The following is a 21,266-nucleotide window of genomic DNA, read 5'->3' as shown; positions in this document are numbered from 1 at the left end:
TAAATCTTAACCATTTCAGGTTTTATTTTGTGTCTATAAATTATTTGTGAATGTTTTTCTTTAGTTTCAGATAGCACTGAAAATTTAGTCACTAATTTGTGAATATGAGTTTTCTGAAACACTGTGAACATCAGAAATAAAAGGATTGCTGTAACTTAGTTCCCTGGTGAAGTTTGCTTCAGTGTTTTTAACCTGGTCCTACTAGAATTATTAAATTGATCAAACATGGGAAAAATAGAAAAAGAGCACCTGTCTTTACTGGCTATGTAGAAGGGCATACTGGAGTCTGTGTTGTTTTCCAATGCACTGGTGTTGTGATTTAACCCCAGGCAGCAACTAAGCACCACGCAGCCGCTCGCTCACTCCCCCCCGGTGGGATCGGGGAGATAATCAGAAGTGTAAAAAAGAGAACTCGTGGGTTGAGATAAAGATGGTTTAATAAGTAAAGCAAAAGACACTCCTGACATTTGAGATCTCTTTAAAAATGTGGAATACTGACTAATGATCTTTCTTCAAAGCCTTCCATAAAGCTTGTCTTTGCTATATTGCCTATAAAGAAATTAATGGCAGTTAGGTATGCTAGAAGTTGGTAATTTCAGGTTGGTTGTATGATACGTGTTCTCGTTATGAAACTTAATTAGCCTAGGTAAAGTTGGTATAACAACTCTGCTTGTTAAATAACATTTTGACAGATAAGAAGATCTTCTAAGTTCTGTTTCTGTAGCATTGTAGATACTGGGCTGCTCTCTTGATGTTTTTTACCTCTGTTTCACTAATTTGTAATATTAGAGGAAAAGTTCTCTTTAAAGTGCTTGTATGAAGAATGATACGTGTGTGCATATATGAGAGAAAGATATTCTTTGAGTAAGTTCATCTGAAAAGAAAAAAGCTCTACATCGCTACACATAACTTATGCATCTCTCTTTAAATATTGGGGGTGTTTTCCACCCATTTTCAAAGTTTCAGTCTTTTACCAGGTGTTTTTTTCTTGCTTAACAGCTTATTTTTACTCCTGCAACCACTGTGGCTGCTGTCCAGTCTGACATTCCTGTTGTCTCATCATCTTCCTCATCTTCCTGTCAGTCTGCAGCTACTCAGGTGAGCTTGTGGAAATTTTTTAAAGGTATGTCCAGTAGAGCGTGCCAAAACTGAGATGTAAGGAAACATTGTGCTTAAGTTTTACTTGCTTATAAAAACTGCTAATGGGTACCGGTTATGTATAACTTCAGTGTCTTCTGTTTACCATCATCATACATTTAGAGGTGATCGTATTATATGTAAAATTGGGATCCTGGATATGACATGTCAGGTCTTCATATTTAGCTGTCATCTTTATCACTTCAAATAACTTCATGTTAGCAGCTGAACTTGTATCACCTTTTCACTGCTCAACATATTTGTATATCATCTGGAAAAAACATACGGCACAGCACAAATATATACAGAACATATTTGTCATAGTCTTCTGCTCTGAAAAGTAAACACTTATCTAACGAATTTATGCTCTCGTGAAAGATCTTCTCTTCTAGCTTAGCAATTTCTTTAAAAGCCTTTGGTAAACAGACCTCATTTAGAAATTTTTCAGAAATCCAAGCAAATTATACCAGTTGAACGTTCTCTGACCTTATGTTTGTTGACCCCTTCAGAAGATTCCAATAGACTTGTGAGTCACTGCCTCTCCTTTACAGAAGTCGTATTATTGCCTCTGCCTCAGTAGGGCACGTGTGTCGGTGTGCTCAATAATTTGGTTCTTTATTAGAGTTTGCAGCACTGTACCAATTGTATTCATCTCATGAGTAGTGCCTGCTACTCAGCCTGCAGTGTTTCCTTTGGCCACGAGTGGATGTAGTTTCATCACAGACAGTACAAGATGGTCGATAATTTTTATTGTTTGAGCCATACTATGGAATTGATCAACAGATGTTTAGATGAAACTCGTTTTCATTGTATTTACTAGAGCTTCCATGTGTTTCACTGAACTGTCGTTCATATTGAAGCCAGCTTTGTGTAAGAACTTCTGAATGATGGCTGAGAGAATCGTTATGTCTTCCTTTTGAGAATCAAGCTGTTGAGGACTATTACTTGAGCTATGAGCTATTGCTAATGATTTGAAAACTTGTCTCTTCCCAGGCTTTTCCAGAAGTTTCTTGTGAGTGGTATGCAAGTGTTGGGAGTTCCTAGTCTTTGCTATTGTTTGTCCATTGTAATAAATGTTCTTGTATCAGTCTGAACGCAGTCAAAGTGAGATCTTCTGCCACTGACTTTGTTGAATTAGTGCTCTTTTCTTGACGGTGTTCCTAACTTGTTTTAGCCTTTTCTGGAGCTTTGCTTTCAGTTTGACTTGAATACAGCTTTGCAACTCTTCCTGTAAGTATGTTTTCAGTTGCTTTCTCAGCACATGTTGAGCTCTTTCCCTTTCATTTGTGTTTCCAGCAAAGCAAACGGCATGCTATGAGACTGAGAGTCTAATGGGAACCGTGCTTTCGGTATACAATAGGCTCGACTGTAAGACCAAGGCTTTTATTACTGGGTCCTAATAAAAGGGCATGGTAAAGCCTTCCTGCCATTGCTTCCAAAATTTCAGTTGACCTTTTGCTTCCCATGTTGAATAGATTCCTCTTAACTGCAGAAACAAAGTCAGAGTCTGTCATTAGAGTGTGTGTGTCACTACGTAGGTTTGTCATGATTGAGTTTATTAGGTCACATACGGTATCTTCACACATATCTTTGGGGAGCATCCCCTTCAAAAACACCCAAACAGGTTCAGGTATGTGTCTTCGTTTGGACTTCTTGTCTTCAAGAGTGACTGTTAAAGCATCTTGATTAGCATAAGCTGTTAGCCTCTCACAGAAACATAATAATCTCATACCAGTTGTTTTATTTGCCCAGACATCTGTTTATCTATAGGCTTTTCTCCTTATTTGCAGGCATTTTGATTGGACATATCACTAGACAAGAGTGATGTTTTCCTAGAACCTGGTTTGTCTTCTCTTTTATTAATCCTCTGTAGAGATCATCTGAGGAACTGATCATATGTAATAGCTTATTAGTAGCTGTTCTTCTGTGATTTGTTGTTCGCAGATCCAAAAGAACTTTTAGCTTTTCACTTCATGAGTAGAACCTTTACTTGCTTGGTGCCTGTATTTATTTGCAGTGCCTCTCAGTTTTTCGGAGAACTCTTTCTGTGCAAATTGAACAACCAAAGAAAAAAGTTAATTTACTTATGATGAAGTCTCATCTGAGTCTGCTTCCTTTTTGAGGATGTGAAGACCTTAGAGATATGTCACTGTTCTGAGAACAGTGATAAATGGTAAATCATTGAAGCTTGCTTTCCCTTTGCTTTTCCAGTGCGTATCTGAGAGGGCCGGAGCTTGCTAGAATCCAGATGTGTGCTTATGAAGGATGTTGTTGGGCAAGCTCACAATGTTAAGTTCATCAGTTGAGCCTTCATTGAAAACACAGACTGCCCCTTCAGTGGTGGAGTTATCGTGCCTCATTATCCTTTACCACAGCTGCCTGCCTTTCCTCCAGATTCTGCAGAGCAAGTTGTAAAATGCAGAGAGGTTACTGGATGGGCCAGCAGCTATTTTTGCATTTGTATCTTTGTCTTTTATGTTCAAGGTAAAGCGTATGACTTTACAGTCTTGTCCCTTCTGTACCGTAGGGTTTTAGAGGCCTACTTTGCAGAAATCTGCCTGACTCGGTAACTTCCTGAGACATCATTGCAGAGGGACAGTAGAATCTCGCCCCAGGCCATAGAGCATTATTCAGTCAGATGAGCTGCTGTGGTGACCCTGTCAAACCGTTCTTCTCCCCTCCCAATGTTCAGTACTGCCCTATTGCCAGATGTTGTTAACCTTGGTTGTCTGGTAGTTTCTATAGCAGCGATGACATTGCAAAGGTCCAGTTTCATCCATAGTCAGTGAGGCAATGGAAAAGCTTTAACACCGGAACATTTTTTTTTTTTTTTACCTTGTGACAAATATGTCCTTGGGGTTTCAGTCAGCTGGGCTTAGAGAAATGTCTTTGTTTACCATATTAGCCAACCCGAGCAAGTAGGCAATGCCAGTTAATAAGAAGTGTGTGTACATAGATGTGTATATTACACTTAGCCAAGATGTTTGTGAAAGTAAAATATGGTGATCTCACAGTATCATCTTCCATGTAGAAGTATCAGAGAAACTCAGAAGTTCATCAGTGATTAGCGGTGTCTCAATGGCACACCTAACATGGCCTGTTAGGTGAACTAACGCTTCTCTCCTACTTACTCTTCTTCCCTTCTGCTTTCATACTTTTTTATTTTCACATGTGTCCCCCTCATGTATGAGCTGGATGTCTCAGATGTGTTACCTTATCTGTTCAGGTGTGCTGAAGGTTGATTTGTACTCACAGAGATCGGATTGCGGTAAATGCCTCCTGCATGCCAATAAGGAAACAAATACTGTTATCTTCAGAACAGGATTTGAATGCATCCTGTGGTAACACACCAAACAGTAAAATGTCAACTAGCTGTTCATCACACAAGTACTAACTGTTCAATGTGGAAGGGATTATGTAAAGTATGATGTAAATTAGTGCTACAAGGGTAGTCTTTATCCTTGAAAATAAAATGCTGGCTCAGGATGTAGGATTGGAAAGGTGGCATCATTATTCACAGAATCTGGCTGTGGTATAACAGACGTTAGTGAAAATAATCACCAACTGATTTACATTTCAGAAGGCAAACCTTTTGGTTCATGTGACATTGGAAGTGTCATGATGAAAAGCTACATTAATATTGCTGTAGAAATAAAGGGCTCGGGTTTGTTAAGACATGGATAACATACAGCAGATTCTGATCCCATTGACTACCCAGGGCTCTGGTTTATGTTAGTGTCTGCAAACATACTTACAGACCACTGCACTTCTGCAACGGCAGTATAAAAAAAAATTGCATTTGCTTAAGATGCTTTGTGTCATTCACTTTGAAGGCACAATAAAAGAGAAAAAAAAGCAAGTTTAAATTCAAATTAATGTTTATACTTCTCTCAATTCTGTGTCTTAAAAGATACTTTGATATGCAGATTTTTAACTTCTCATGTATTTTGATCACATGGGATGAGAAGCACTACATAACGTTATTCTTTTGCTATTTTTGCCTAGATATTTGGCACAGATGTTTATATGGTTTGGTTTTTTTCACGTTTTGTTCATTTCCCAGGTTCAGAACTTGACATTGCGCAGTCAGAAGTTGGGTGTATTGTCAAGTTCACAGAATGGCCCACCAAAGAGCAGCAGTCAAACTCAGTCGTTGTCTCTCTGCCCTAATAAACCTGTAACCAGTTCCAAGGGCAGCCAACCAGATCCCTCAGAAAGCAATAGAAAAGGCGAGAGCCCAACTCCAGAGTGTCGGAGTACTCCAGTCACACGGACATCAAGCATACATCACTTAATAACACCAGGTAGGATGCAAATGGAGATATAAGAAAGTTATTTTAATTAAAGTTAATTTGTATGTTATGGCTTTGTCAGAGTCCAGTGCTCTTTGATTGGATTCTCTTAAATATTCCATATGAGAGAGTTTAATGTTAATAGTAAATTTACTTATTTGTTGATATTGGATGTTACACAGGACTTCAGGAGTGTGATACAGCACTGTTTTTAAATCGTAATACAAGCATGATTCTCATCACTGGTCTGTCTGTATGCTTACGGTCAGGACATGTCATCTCCAATCTCTGGGAAGCAATACATGGTTTGAAACCACCTCAAACCTCTTACTGTCATCAAAATCTATTTTGCTGGGTTTTTTGGCTTTTTTTTTTTCTGTCTTATCAGTGTCATCAGAATGTTCTTATATCAAGTACTTCTATAAATCCATAGGTAATAGTGCCCCAGAGTCTTAGTATTTCGTATCAAGAGATAAATCAAAATAAGCATGCAGTTGGTTAGATAGGCATTTACATTGCATGTAATGTATTTGCATTTTAGCTTCTTTATTTTGAAAGAGTAAGGGTAGTCTGGATAATTGGTCTGAATTATGTGGAATTTAGCTTGGCTTAATGGCAGCTTTTAGAGAAGGAGTAAGACTGTGAGGCAGACGTTCTTGAGGTATTGAGCCCTGATGCTCTTAGAACACACTTCTGTAAGGAAAAATTCCATCTTCACTAGCAGAATAAACAAAAAAGACAACATAAATGAGTTGTTTCTCAAGTGGAAAAGACAAAGCAAGAAGTTGTTTGCGTGTGGAGGAAAATACGTGTGCGCGCTGTAAGGAATTACTAGCGAGTCACTGGTTCACTTAAAGGTGATGTGTTATCTCTGGAAGCTGCACTATTCTTAGATACATACCTTTCAGTCTGTGTGTTCAAGTTCAGGCACATACTTGGAAAGGTTTTAATTCCTGCTGAGCTCTTGGAATTTTGTTTAGTCTCTTAAAATTGTTTTACCTAAACTTCAACTTAGCAGTTATCAATAAATCCTCTTGATTGTGACGTGTTATCTCTTCCATTCCAGTCTGTTTCAAAGCAAAAGTTAAATCCATTTAAAGTTGCATGTAATTCTTAAATAAGCAAAGGGTTTTTCAGCAATAATCTTAGAAATAGCCCCAAAAAGATAAGTTTAGATACTTTTATATAGGAAGTACCTGTATATATATAAATATATATATATGTAAAAAGCATGGGTATGTTCCCTTATTCATTGCTGCATTTGGCTTTGGAAATTGATGTATATTCCACTAATAAATTGTTCTTGTGTACTATATGCTGTCAAAGAAGATATTTCTAAACATAGATCCAAAGGGTTGAAAAAATTGTGCTAGTCTTACTTTAAAGTAAAAACTTCCTTTCTTTTAATATTTTTGTAGTGTTCTCTGGACTTAAAGAAATAAATACTAATTGTCACTTTTTTCCCCCCCTCACAGCTTCATATTCTCCATTGCAACCTCATTCTCTAGTAAAACATCAGCAGATCCCGCTTCATTCACCACCTCCAAAGATTTCCCATCATCAGCTGATACTGCAACAGCAGCAGCAAGTCCAGCCAATTGCACTTCAGACTCCTTCGGGTCAGGAACCTCCTCCGTCACAGCACTGTCTACCACTCCCAAGCCATGGTCTTCCTCCAGCTCCCAGCAGTGTCCAGTCTCATTGCTCACCTATTCACATCCATCCTCCGCCTCTAACACTGTCTCCTACTCCATCCCAGTCAGCTCAGCAGTCAGTAGTGGTATCTCCTCCACCTTCTCACTCCCCTAGTCAATCACCCACAATAATTATTCACCCTCAAGCACTTATTCAGTCACAGGCAAACTCCCTTGTGCCAACAGCTCTTCAGCCAGAGCAGACTGCTTCTCAGCAGACTTCTACCAATCCAGTTCGACCAATTGCACAGCCACTTAATCTTCCATCGCATCTTCCACTTCCATCTTCCCCTGCTGTACATATAGGCTCAGTAGATCAGCCCAGCTTGGTTTCCTCAGGCCAACAGATCGTGTCCTCAACACCACACCAGCAATATCCAGCCTTGCAGTCCACACCTATCCCTCTTGCAGCTCCTCCTCAGCTGTCAGCATCCTCAACCCAGATTCAACAGCTGCCGTTGCAGTCTGTGCAGTCTTTACAAGTGCAGCCTGAAATTCTGTCCCAGGGCCAGGTTTTGGTTCAAAACACTTTGGTTTCTGAGGAAGAACTTCCTGCTGCAGAAGCTTTGGTCCAGCTGCCATTTCAGACTCTTCCACCTCCACAGACTGTTGCAGTGAATCTTCAAGTGCAGCCGTCGGTACCAATTGAAACTCCCGTGGTAAGTGGTAGTATTACAGCCCTTTATTCTTTATCCTCAGCTTCCCTAAATCTGGCCCATTGACTTCAGAGGGAGCTAAACCAGGTGGTAGACAGAGCACCAGAAGAAAACTACAGATTACAGAAATGAGTTTTAAGAAAACAATAGACATTTTCCTCTGATTTTTTTTTGGCTTTTTGTAATGGATCATCAGTCAATGATATCAACCAAGAATTATGAGAGTGCAACTTTTTGACCTAAAATCTTGCCTCCTAATGAAATTGCAGCATATCTAAAGTTAAAAAAAGCAAGTAAATATATGTCAATGCTTACATCAAAATAAATTTTGATAAATACACCATATGGACTGTAAGCTTTTACCTCTTTATGTTAGTGCAAATATAATACAGGCAATCAAAATTCTGAGTTAGGAGAATCATCTCTATACTAGATACGAAGGTGTGTAGCAGATTATTCAGATAATAGAGTTCTGGGTAATTAATTTTGTACTAACATTGAAAAGATCCTCTTCATAATATGGGAATTTTTGATGCTGTCTTGGTGTTCCCCATCGCTGCCATTTTAATTTAGTTCAGTGTTAGTCTCAGACGTCAGCAGTTTGTAACTGAAGGTTTCAGCTTCGCTCACGCTGAGCCAAAATCATGTACAGTGAAATAAAACAATACGCATATAATGCTGACACTTAAGATGGCATTGCTAGGCTTTAGTGGCAACGTGCTGATGAGACTAATGTGAGCAAAAGAATCAACAGCTTTTGTAGGCTTTTTTCAGGTTAACAACAGGTTAAGGAAGAAGGTGTGCTGTTTAATTTATATTAAGAGGGTAATGATAATCTCAACTCTCTGATACTTCATGTAGAAACTGGGCAAAAGAGTAGAAGCCAGGTTTGCTTTTGACAAGGTGGTGTTTTACATCCTAATTTGCTGAACTGGCTGTCAGTAATTCATGTAAATTTACTTTAATACTTTTGAGGAAAATACCTTATTATATCTGATAACCACTAATGCTTGATAGTCTTGGTGTACTCTTCTGAAATACTTGATTTGATTACACTGCAGTATAAGATAGAGAACAATTTGCAGACTTGTCATTTTGTTACAAAGCTTGCATTTTGCAGAAGTGTTTAAATAGCTACAAAAGTGTGCTTAAATAAAAATACAGTAAACTATAAAGATAAGACGTAGAAAAAGTCAAGTTGTCTGGCCTGTTGGATAGAACTGTGCCTCTTTATATTTTGCTATTTGTAACAAAATACTGTAACTTGCTGTGATAGACATTGTGATGTCCCCAGAGTTCATTGTTTTGTAGGCAGTTTGGAAACTATTTTATTAGGATTTGGAAAGTATTTTATTAGATTAGCATACTTTAACATTTTAACTGGTAATTTGTTTTAAAAACTGTATTTATGCAACTCTTTTAAGGTATTAAGATAGAATGGAAATCTCTCTAAAGCAATAGTTTGTTGGATGCAGATTTATCAAGTGGAGAATGTATGTGAAGAAGAGATGCCCGAGGATTCCGATTGTGTCCATATGGCTAGAACACCTACACCACCCACTTTGTCTCCACCAGCCATACCCTTGGGGAACGGAGAGGCACTTAATTCAGAAGATCCTTTGTCAGGTGAGAACAAACGTCAAACTAAGGTAGCTGTTCTGCTTAGAAACTTCTACTCGTTATTCGTGTTTTAAAATAAAAATCTATGATTCTGATCTTTTTTATAATTCAGTGCTATCATTCTTTAAGTAAAGGAAACTGTATAAAATATAATAGAAATCCATGTGGTAGAACAAATGGTTCAGTCCCAAAGGTGTAGCGTGTATATATATTTGGATAACATATAGCATGGAAAATGCTTGTTTGAGCTCTTTGGCATATACTTTTATACTAAAATCTTAACAGGATTGTCAATCTCCAATTAATCTTTTAAGTGATAGCTGTGTGATATGGGCACAATATGCTGACTGATCTGGTGTGAAGATTAATTTTACAGAATCGGGGTCAGCAATCAGAAGTTGTTGTCAGAATGGTTGACTACGCTATATGATTCTTTTTGGCACCTTTTTTTTTTGTATGCCACAGTAAGGAGCTGTTCTAATGCAAATGCTACCAGTGAACATTTTTCTTCTTCAGTGGAAGATATACATGCCTGTATAAATTGTTGTCCTGCAAACTAAAGTAACTTCCCCAATGTGCTAAATACACAAATATAAACTCTCTCTATAGATATAGATGTGTGTATATATATATATATATTTTATGCAGGTAACTGGGTGCTTAGTGATGCTGAGTGGCTTGATGTTGTATATACTTGTGACCCTGCAGCTTATTGCGGCTCAAAGCATCCCTGAAAATGAATTCTTTCGTTAGAAATACGTCAGGTGCTCAGTCTCGAGGATCCAATGTTTGAAAATACTGGTTTCTGCTTTTGACTTACGGATTTGTGATTTGTGTAGGTAATTAATGTCCAACTATGCTTACAGCTAGCAGGTGCTGAGTAAAGGAAAATGTTTACGTGAGAACTGTTTGTTTGTGGAATAGTCTGTAAAGGAAAACCATCTTGTTTTGAAGGTAAAATCTATAAACCATAGGAAAAAGGTTGTGTTACAGGATAATGAGTGCAGAGATGGGCATGTTTATCACCTCTTAGTTCTGAAATTCTGAGCTAACAGTTGGTTATAAGTGATAAAAACATAACGTACTTTGTTATTTTTTTTCAGAACATGGGGGACTACCTTCAGTGACATCATCAGTCAGTGCCTCAGTAATTAAATCTCCATCTGACCCTTCACATGCTTCTATTCCACCACCACCTCTTTTGCTCCCAGCAGCAACAACAAGGAGCAACAGCACATCGATGCCCAATAGCATTCCTAGCCTAGAAAATAAACCTCCACAAGCTATTGTTAAACCACAGATCCTGACCCATGTTATTGAAGGTTTTGTGATTCAGGAGGGGTTAGAGCCGTTCCCTGTAAGTGTAAGAGTCACTAGGAATTTTTTTACTACTAGTTTTTAAAACAAGCTGTTTTTAAGGGTGATGTTATTTGTGGCTAGTAGCTATTTAGGCCTTGAATAATTTTTCAAATGTTGCTTTTGACCTTTTTTCCACTGATTGGTAACCTGTTTCCTACAGCATTCAGTATACTTAAATACTGTTTGTATTGTCTTACGTACGTAATCGGAATTCATGCTACTGTTTGGCTTGCCAGCATCACTGAATGACAAGGTACTTAAATGAAAACAGAGACACAGTAGAGTAGACAGGCTATATCCAGAGAGAACTACAGGGAGTGATTTTACCGTTTGCCAATAACTTCTTTTTATGTTTGTCTGTCTCCTACATACTTTAATTTAAACCTCTGAGATGAGTCTGTGTTAAAATTCTAAAAGGTTAAAATTTTGTTGTTTAAAGCACTGGCCAAGCCCCTTACTGAGCTTGATGTGATTAGTACTGTGTCTAGTAAGGATTACTGTTGAAAATTTAAATCCACAAATGGACAGTTTAAAACCTATGGGCCTGCCTTATTAACTAATTCAGTGTCTCTCACTTTCCCATTCCTTCATCTCTCTAGATATAATGCGTTTCTTCCTTTATTAAACGTAATTGCAAACTCTGCAGAGCAGGAGTTGAGTCTCTGTATTTGTTTGAGAAATGGTATTTAGAGCTTTGGCACTATATAATAATGATTCATTAGTACAGAATAGAAACTGATTCTAGTCTCAGGTACAACTGCTAAGTTGCAAATATGTTTTCAGTTATTCATTGTTCTCTTAATCACTGTTGCTTTGCTTTTATTGCAATAGGTAAGTCGTTCATCTTTGCTGGTAGAGCAGCCTGCAGAAAAAAGATTGCTCGTGGAGGGTCAAATCATGAGCGTTGTGTGTGTTGAATCAGACTTGCAGAATACAAAACATGCAGACAACTCCTCGGACACAGAGATAGAGGATATGATTGCAGAAGGTTTGTAGTTTTTGTTTAAATATCCATTTTTTTCCCCCTTCAGTTCCGTGTGTATTACAGAATCGATCTTGTCTGTACTCCTGGAATCTCTCTCCAGTCTTTACACTATCTCTAATAGAAACTATTTTCAAATTATCTTTACTAGCTACGCATCATGACAGCTGTTGCTTTAGATGGACACGAATGTCAAGAAACTATGCACTTGTCCTGCTTAGAATACAGCGGTCTCTGGCTCGACTCATGAGCTAAATTGAGTTCTCCATGTAGTACCCGATATAATCATCATCATGGGTTTTTCAGAACTCAGCAATGAACTATTTTGGTTGTGTTACACCGCTATTACTGTTCAAGCCCAAATGTAGGTAGCCTCATGAGCATTATGAAATCGCAATTAAACCATGGCCTGGCCCAGAACTCGTTGTATATATTCATCCAAGATTTGAAAGTCCAGAATTTTTCAGCCACCTTTGGATTTTCTCTTGCACAGCTTGAGCGATTGCACAGGAGCTGGTTTTGGTGATCTGTTTAAATTTGTCTTAATGCAACTGTTAGTTTCATTCTCTTAAAATAGTTCTTTTCCCTCTTTTCTGTCAAGACTGTCGTGAGCAGGGTAAGAAGGGACAAATACAGTGCCTGCTGCTGCCGCAGGTCTGCATCCGGGAAGTGGCTGGAAGAAGTCAGGGCAGTGTGTCACCACAGCTGTGCTCAGCTACTTTCCACTCCAAGCATTGAAAATTGTCGCTTAATTAAGACAGTCCATCCCCATATCTTTTCTCATGGGAGCTTTCAAGACGACAAGCCCGATGCCAGTTCGTTAGTTACTGTGGTTTCCGCCTTGGTGAATGGTACTGAAGTGCAATAGGGAAGTTGGCTGCATCCATTGTGTACCTCCGCAAACAAATTAGCTCAAAATTCAGTCTTTTAGTTTACTAGATTCTGCTACATTATTTTTTACCGCAGTGATTTGTAGCCATTACCCGCTTATAAGTGTATTGGGTCAGACCCAAGTCAAGGATTGCAGGCAAGGTAAAAGCTTTCCTTAGAAAGCATTCTGAATTCAAGAAGAGCATTAGTTGATAGTGAAGTAAAGTAAGCATGGTTGGCGTTTTTGCTTAAGGCTGTTTTACTTTACCACTCAGGCGGATATGTATCTCTGCTTAAAATTAAGAGTATATTTTTACTTTTAGCCCTGATTTTTAGTAGGAGCTGGTTGAACTTGGAAGCACATCACTGAAAGGAAGCATTGATGGGTTGCAGTCCTCCTACATGTTGATACAGCATTTGTGGAAGGAAGTCAGGAACTGCGGAAACAGTGCCTGAAAATAAAACATAAACCAGGATTTCCGAAATTATAGCTGATTATATGATTGCATTTACTAGTATATCTCAGTATAGTCCAGAGCCCTTCTCAATTTGCTGTGACAGCCTAGCTTAGGCAGTGGCAGGTATTTGAAGTGATTTGCTTTGTAGCTGTAACTTTCTTTTGATTATGTTGTAATTAAGTTGTCTGCATATAAAAATGAGGAAACAGGTTTTTCAGACTCCATTTTAAAAACATGTTACATGATATTCTACTGTAAAGTAATTTGAGGCCCATACATTCACAAAACTTGATGTAGGCATGGCAGACTAAATTTTAGAAGGCAAGCATCTGGCATATTAATAGTGGAGGGTCACAGCATGACTGGAAGTTTTCTAAACCTTTGTTTCAATTAATTTTAAATTGCTGTTATTTTTTTGGTAATGTCTCCCAGTGAGGGCTTCCATTTAAAGAGTTCTTTGAGGGATGTCCAGTGACATGAAAGCATCAAGCACAAGAGGCTTTTAAAAAAGTCATCTGGTAAATTGTTTTTACAATAATTGACTTTTTTTGGTTATTTTACAGCTCAATGGAGTTATACTACCTTTCTAGACACAAAATGAGACTTGTAAATCTCTTACTCATGACTGTGCTTAGTAAATTGTTTAGTAAATTGCTATTAAATAAACTTCATTGATCAAGAATACAGGTGGGTTTTTTTAATAGCTTGTTTCACCCAAAATATTTCAAACAAAAGAAACATTTTGTGGTCTGGTGTATCTCCTAGAATATTTGAAGCTCTGTAATAGTTATTTTGCCCTTAATTTGTTACAGTAGATCTTAATTCAGTTTTCTTTTCGATAGCATTCCCGAAGAACACTTCAGTATTAACACTATGTTGTTTCTCAGATCTCAGACAACTTGTCTGTTGTTTTATGGAATTATTCAAACATTCATGGTTTTGTTTTTAGTTACAGTTCCTGACAGCTGGTGTTAGGTTTATGTACACAATTTGCAACTACTCATTAGATGAGCTAGTAGAAACCAGCCAGCATTGAGACACATCCGCGTATCCAAAAGCTGAGCAAAGGAGATTTTTCTGGTACTAAACCAGGGTATGATTGCATGTACGGTAGAAGCACATAAGGCTCGTAGCATCAATTTTTGCTTCACTCCGTTGTCACTATTTCCCATGTAGCATGACCTGGATTCGGAGTGAGGGTTCTTTTTCCTAGAGAGAGAGCGATTTCTTTGAAGGATGCAGCTCTGGTATTTAACTTCAGTTGCAAGGTTGGTCAAATTTGGGATGTTTCCAATTTCCAGTTTTCACTTCTGTGTTATACCAGCTTATTAAGTTGGAGACCTGCAAGGTATTAATTTTCAGTCTGACTCTGCTGTTGGCTTCAGTTATGCCTTTGAGTCCTGATACATCAGATATGTTATTCAAATACCCTTTTCAGTATTTTCAGTTCTTTCTGCACTAGTGGGTTTTTGTTACCTTGTCAGTACAATAGTTAGGGTTAGCAAGCAGTTTAGTGAGTAAACAGAGTTTTACAAATTCATAGTTAAAATCTTTCAATTAAACTTTGATACCTGTATTTACAGTAGCTGGCATCAGAACTTAACAAAGAGTTTAGAACAAAAAGCTAGTTTTCAATTTTTTCAACTAATTATGTAAAATGAAAAGTATAAATGCAGAAGGTGAATAGCAAGAGGCAAAGTATATGAAACAGTGGCTCGGGTAAATTAGAAATGTGGGAGAAATGTATGTTTGTTTAGTTCTCTGAATTTTTGAGCAATGTATTTTGCCCGTGATCGCAGCTTGTGGTTGTTTTACTTAACCTGAATGACCACAAAATGTTAGATTTCAGTTTGTGCCAGTTTCACTCCTTCGCTCCTTATGATGTATTTCACAGATGGTGCATGGGGATAGGGGGTTTTTCCATGCCAGAAGGCAAGCTGGTTTGCGGATATGGTGGCATTATTCTAAACCGTACAAACCATGCTTTACCCACTAAATGCTGCTTCCAGCAGAAGAGAGCATAGGTATTCAGCACGTGACATGTATGCTGCCTTGGTGCCTTGTACTATCTTCTTTTGGCTTTTTTGCTTTTTCTTTCACTGACGTTTCTCTCAGCTGGTGTTTGAGTTCTTCACAACGAGCAGGAAAAGTGCCTTCTGATCTCACCAATAACAGAAAAATATTCCGTAACAGTAGCCTGTAAATCGGTAGATGCTATAATCCTTTTCTTCCTTATATGCAGCTTATCTTTTTCGTAGATAAGATTCAATGTTTTACTTGCTTTCATAAGTCTCTTTGGTTGTAGCAGTTGCTTATTAAAAGAAAGTATTTTAAAAGGTTACTGCGTTAAGTCATTAGAGGAGAGCTCAAATTTAGACTGTGGAATGCCTGGTTCTCTTAGTGAACTCTTTATAAGCAATTCATGAGGACTGTAGCACTTCTTTTTAATTGTTCGCTGTGTTTGAGGGAATACTTGCTCATGGATGGCTTGAAATTTAACAAAAAAGGTGATTAAGTTCATTTAATAACTTAATTGAAGGTTCGGTTTGCTCAGGATCTTTTCCATAGAGAGTGAAATCTATTACTTGCTTAGCTTTGCATAATTTTCTGTTAATCAAAGTTTTTAATTAAATGTGTTAGATATTTTAAAATATTCTACCTGCCTGCTTGAGATGAGAAATTTGAATGTAATTTTGTGTTACTGAAACTGACTTCTTTATGCCTCACTGCTTTCTTTAGAGGGACTGGATGAAATTGAAAATGAACTTCTGAAGTGTGAATTTTGTGGAAAAATGGGATATTCTAATAAGTTTCTACGGTCAAAAAGATTCTGCTCCACGTCCTGTGCCAAAAGGTACTCTGTCTAGTTATTGCTTATCATTATCTGGTTAATGGAATAGCACCCAAATAGTATCCAATCTTGGAAAATAAAGAAAGAGCAAAACATGACTGCCTGCTACCTGAATTTGTAGAGTATATGGGTACAAAGGACTATGGTAGATGATAATATATTTCAAGAAGATAGACAAAAGGAATTACAGTAAAATTGCGGACCTCTTTCCAGAGGGTGCCATGAATGCTGTTGGGCTTATGGGAAGGCGATGGGTATCATGGAAGAGAAATATGTTAAGGGTTGCGCAGTGTTTGGAAATTGGTGCAGAGGTTAATGGGACATAAATCGTTATATATTTCTCATATTCCTGTTGTCTTCCCCTTGATGTTGGGGAATGTCGGAGAAAGAATGCTGGGCTAAGTGGACTTTCTTATAGTCTTGTGTGATGCTAGGGGAAAAAAACCCACTGAATTTATCTGGGCATAATTGAAATGCTGCATAGACAAAAAGCATTCTTAAATGCTTTTAGTAACAGTGTAAAAATTCTTTATTTGCATAGAGTAAAATAGAAATATTCATAAACATAAATAATTTAGTGCTTTCTAAAACTTCTCTGTTCTTGAAAATACTAAGTGATGCCATTTGCTTGTACGTGGGTGGCAGAAGAAAATGGCTGATTTCTGTTTCTCTTTGGGTTTAGTATGTTGCTTTTGTTTTGGTTGAGAGAGGAAGAATTCGTAGTCGACATCTGAATGTAACATTTTCCATCATTACAGCTGGAAAATTAATATTTAATCCCAGGTGTTTTAGAAATGGGGAATAGTTTCCCATTTCTAATCACCACAGTTCTTTTTTTTTTTTTTTTTTTTTTTTTCCATCGGTGTGCCTAGAGACCATCTCTCTCTTATGTCTGCTACTGTTTTAATCCCCCATGTGAGACATTCCCATTTCAAGTAGTGGGAATGTGTATTTTTGATTAAGTGCTTGTTGGGACAATACCAGTGAAATAATCTTGAGAAGGAGTTTGGCCACTTAATCTTAAATTGGGATTTTTTGCCTCCATTCTCCCTTGATTTGGGTATCAGCCAGGTAGGGAAAAATGGAAGCAGAAGATAAAATGTGACTTTAGGCTTTTAGTGGGCATTTTAGAGAAGCGGGTTTGGACTATGTGATAAAATGCAAAGGTATTTCTATCATGGAAAATTTTTAAGAATGAGAAAGACGGACTTCTTCTAGGGATGATCTAGATCTTGCATCAAGACAAGGGGTTTGAGTAAATGGCCTTCAAGATACCTCTCTCTTGTATTTCTGCGGCAGCTGTTGTTGTCTTTAATTAGGCAGCATTTCTACAACACTGTAATTTTATGGTTACTTGATTGAATTCAGTCCAAAAAACTATTAGTGCATCATTGAATATATCTTACTTCTTTAGGCACAGCCTTAGTTGCACTAAGAAATTTGGGCTGTTTACATCAGACAAGACCAATCGTTGGAATCGGAAATCAGATAGCCAAAGTCTTGGGCGACGCGGGCGTCGACCGAGTGGCCCTGATGGGGCGTCGCGAGATCATTTTCTTAGACAGGTCTGTGGAATATTTGCTTAAAACTATGGCATTGTTTTGTGAATTACAAATAAAATATAATACTGTAGTGTATTTGTACTACATTTTCCAGCTTCCAATTACTTATCCATCTGCAGAAGAAGATATGGCTTCTCATGAAGATGCTGTTCCAACTGCCATGACCACCCGTCTGCGAAGACAGAGTGAAAGAGAGAGAGAACGTGAACTTAGGGAACTAAGAATTAGGAAAATGCCAGAGAGCATTGACTTGTTACCAGTGGTGCAGGCTGACCCCTCAGTATGGACCGTTGATGAAGTTTGGGCCTTTATACATTCTTTGCCTGGTATGTAATGTGAAATATCTTGTTACATTTTTTTTAAGTGAAGTTTCTTGCTTTTTAGCAGCAGTGTGATGAGGAGGTGGTGTGGTAACAGCATTAGTGTACTTGTTAGTTGGTGACAGAAACTGGAATGTGATTTGTTTCCTCTTGCTTGTTCCTTCAGCACAAATCCCATGTTGGTAGAACTAGTTGCACTTCTGCTGTTGCATCCCAGCTGATGGAATTAGAGCTGTTCCTCCCTTCAGTCTGACTTCTCTCAAGAGGTCAGTAGACAGATCAGACACACTTCCCCCCTTTTACACATCTGTCTTCTCTCCTTACTTACTGCTTATTCAGTAGAAAAAGCAAGAAGAGTTATTTCCCTTTATACAACTGACAAATTTGAAAGACCTGCCCTGATACAAGCCACTAAAAAAGAATAAGCAAGTTTCTTCTATAAAGCTAAACTTTGTTTTGCATAGTTTTGCTCGGTAACTGAAATGCAGAGAACTTCTGCATATAGGCTCTGCATACTGGTAGGCACAGTCTGTTCTCAAAAAAAAAAAGCAAAATCTTTTTTCTCCTCCTTTACAAACCTCTTCTTTAGCTCGGTATTCACAGTTACCTTTATATCATCTACAGGTTATTTGACATTGATTTATCATTTCCTAACTATCATAAGCTTCAAAGTTTCACTCCTCACTCTTTCCCAAGGATGCCATTCTTTCTGATCAGATACTGTAATCCTTCCAGGTGACCAGGCAGGTCTCCATAATAGCAGTCGTACAAGAATTTTTGTTGCTTACCCATGTAACTCACATATCAAAACATTGACCTGGCTTAAGTTTATTCCTAATTTTCTACTTTTTCTGGAACGCTAAACCATTTTTCTGTGTTACCCCATGAGGCTAATAACCTGTAAGGAATTATTTAATTGCAAGTCATACGCTTGGGTTCTGACAGATAATCTTGTGTAAGTATGTCAGGCAAAGAATTGAGTAAGAGATGTCTTAAATCAGCAAAATTCATCCTTGAAGTACCTTTCTTTCGATAGTTTATAAATCACAATTAAGGTACATTATCTGCTTCTGGGAACCTGCAGTGTGAACAAGCAAAGCTCCTTAAGTTTAAAACATGGTCATTCATGTTTCTGCACTTCAGCTGTGTTACTGGAACATAACTGTATCGCTGCTGGTTTGAGTTACTGTTTTTATAGATTTGGGGCTCTAATTAATTCAATAACTTCTTGATCCTAAGCTCTGCAAAAGAATAAACTTCCTGTCCTAGAAAACTTAAAGTACCATATAAACACAATTCGCTTGCAAGTATGAAAACAAAATTATTATTCTTAAAATGTGATTTCTGTTCTGAAACCGTTACTTTTAGAATATTTCACCAGCTGCTGGATCTGGGGTTTTTTTGTATTTTATAAACAAGGTCTATAAACAAGGTAATCTTTGATTTTTAATCAAACTTTATATTTCTCTGTATTTAATGAAAATTTATTATAATTACTCATTCCCATCCATACTAAGGCCAGTTTCTCAAATACTTTCCTTTTAAAAAGTTCAATAGGTATTTAAAATGATATTCACAACCTACTAGAATTTTTATCATTATATAGCTACATTCATGGGTTTTGGCAATTTTGGGGTTTATTCTGTTCAATATATTCTCAAGCTACTCTCTTGAAAAAATATTTTTTCATGTGCTCTCAGAGTTGAACAATACAAGGAATAATATAATTGTCTTTCATTACGCTATTTTGCAATATATACTTGGTGCAGTCCCTGCAGACCATCTGCCATGTCTTAGGAGACGCTGATTTGTCAGCTTTTGATAAACATTAGGGACATCTGGTTTGATTTACAGCTTTCTGCATAGAGTCTGTAGCTGAGATCTAACTGCGGAGTCAGGTGTCCTTGTCAGGCTTTTCCTGAATTCCTCTGGAGTCTTTTGGAGAAATGGAGATTGTAGGACACACTTACTTATTTCTTCTGGGGGGAAGAGACAGCAACAGTTTAAGCCCTGGCGGAGTTGTTCCTCCTTTCGTTCTTCAGTTGCAAGATTAATGGTCTTTCAACCGCTTCCCATCCTTTTTTAGCCAAGTTATTGCACAACAACCAATTGCGAAAGTGCTTAAGAATACCCACATGTGCTTGGATGAGGGAACTGAAATATATTCAACTTTCATCCTTTGCTTTTCCAAAATGACTTTCCAAAATGACTTCGATAAAAGGTATTTTTGTAGCAGTTGCATAGAAATGCTTCATGTCCTGCTTAAAGAAAAAAAGCCTGCAACAACCACCAGTTATCAATTTTAATAGGACCACTTTTGTTCCTAAATGTAAAAACTTCTCTTGATCTCTCAGATTCTTTGTAAATGCTGTGGTCTGACAGTCACCGTGTTCAGGTCTCAAGTCAGACATACAGCGATACTTTTCACAGAAATACTTGACTTACAGATGCTTCGTCTGTTGTCAACACATAAAAACGAACCTTTATGATGATGATAGAGCTGTTAAATCCTCCTGAGAATCGTCACTTGTCTTAAGACTTTTGTTCATGTTACTGGCAGCGTTATCTTCACTTGGTAGGTGGAATTGGCAGCGCCGTTCCAGGAGCTCTGCGATAGCTCTGGGCTCCTGAAGAACGTTCTCTGATGGATTGTGGTACAGGTTGTAGCTGGCCTGCGCTAGTGCATCACTGTACCAAAAATACTAAAAGTAAATGTTACGGAATACATGTAAGCACTAAAACATTTTAATAGCTTTAGTGGCTATATAAATACTGTTTGTGACAAACTAATTTATTCTTTTTCTTCAAAAGATACCACTAATTTCTCGTTACAATCAATAATGCACAAGAACTGGGTGTTTATCATGTAGTAAAGCTGTGTTGTTTTAAATGCTATGGAAAATAGTCTTCAGTTATGGTTAAAAGTTAGCCAGCTGCTACAGAGTAACTGTTTTACTTTGGGGATTGTAGTTTATACAGTTGTAACCTAAACTACAGAGGTTTAGAGGTATAGCCAGAGGCTACAATAAAATGACCTTTGTCTTTTCAAATGATCTTTTAATTTTTCCCTTTCTTTAATATAAGTGGTAGCTAGATGTGGCATGAGGTCTGTTTAACAAATCAGTAAGGAAAAAAAAAATCGTGCTTTATTCTCTGTGAAAAGCTAACCCTTTTCAACCTTGAGTGTTATGACCACTAAACAGTAATAATCCAAAAGAATTAAGGTTTGAATGTCTATACTTCCTTCCACACTTCCTTTCTATTTGTCTCTTTTCACATTTGTAAATCCATCAGGAAATTAGACTAGCTATTCTTTATAGAATTTAAAGCCGGACGCACAAGAGGACACGAAATGCTCTCATTTGAGGTAGAAAAAGAGTTCTTCACACTATTTTCATATCTCTGAAATAGTATACTTTTAGAACAGGGGAAAATATAAAAATGTCAAGAAATAGGCTTAACCGA

The 21,266-nt window shown here is 37.7% G+C and overlaps 1 protein-coding gene across 9 annotated transcripts in view; it reads left to right on the top strand.

Annotated features, from left to right (window-relative positions):
- The window catches only part of PHC3 (polyhomeotic homolog 3), a 38,871-nt gene that overhangs the window by 7,822 nt on the left and 9,783 nt on the right, over window positions 1–21,266 (top strand). For 7 of the 9 annotated variants that reach the window (XM_063340074.1, XM_063340073.1, XM_063340072.1 and 4 more), the window contains 9 exons: window positions 1,000–1,098; window positions 5,201–5,441; window positions 6,905–7,782; window positions 9,255–9,405; window positions 10,503–10,756; window positions 11,590–11,746; window positions 15,808–15,922; window positions 17,334–17,484; window positions 17,576–17,807. In XM_063340074.1, the coding sequence (XP_063196144.1) occupies window positions 1,000–1,098; window positions 5,201–5,441; window positions 6,905–7,782; window positions 9,255–9,405; window positions 10,503–10,756; window positions 11,590–11,746; window positions 15,808–15,922; window positions 17,334–17,484; window positions 17,576–17,807 (2,278 nt within the window). Of the gene's footprint in view, window positions 1–999; window positions 1,099–5,200; window positions 5,442–6,904; window positions 7,783–9,254; window positions 9,406–10,502; window positions 10,757–11,589; window positions 11,747–15,807; window positions 15,923–17,333; window positions 17,485–17,575; window positions 17,808–21,266 lie in introns of those variants that run through there. The other 2 variants (XM_063340075.1, XM_063340077.1) reach the window with 2 other exon arrangements.

The sequence above is a fragment of the Chroicocephalus ridibundus genome, chromosome 6, assembly GCF_963924245.1.
Source record: "Chroicocephalus ridibundus chromosome 6, bChrRid1.1, whole genome shotgun sequence".
In the NCBI taxonomy this organism is placed as follows: Eukaryota; Metazoa; Chordata; class Aves; order Charadriiformes; family Laridae; genus Chroicocephalus; species Chroicocephalus ridibundus.
This window is presented reverse-complemented; position numbering and strand designations above follow the sequence as displayed.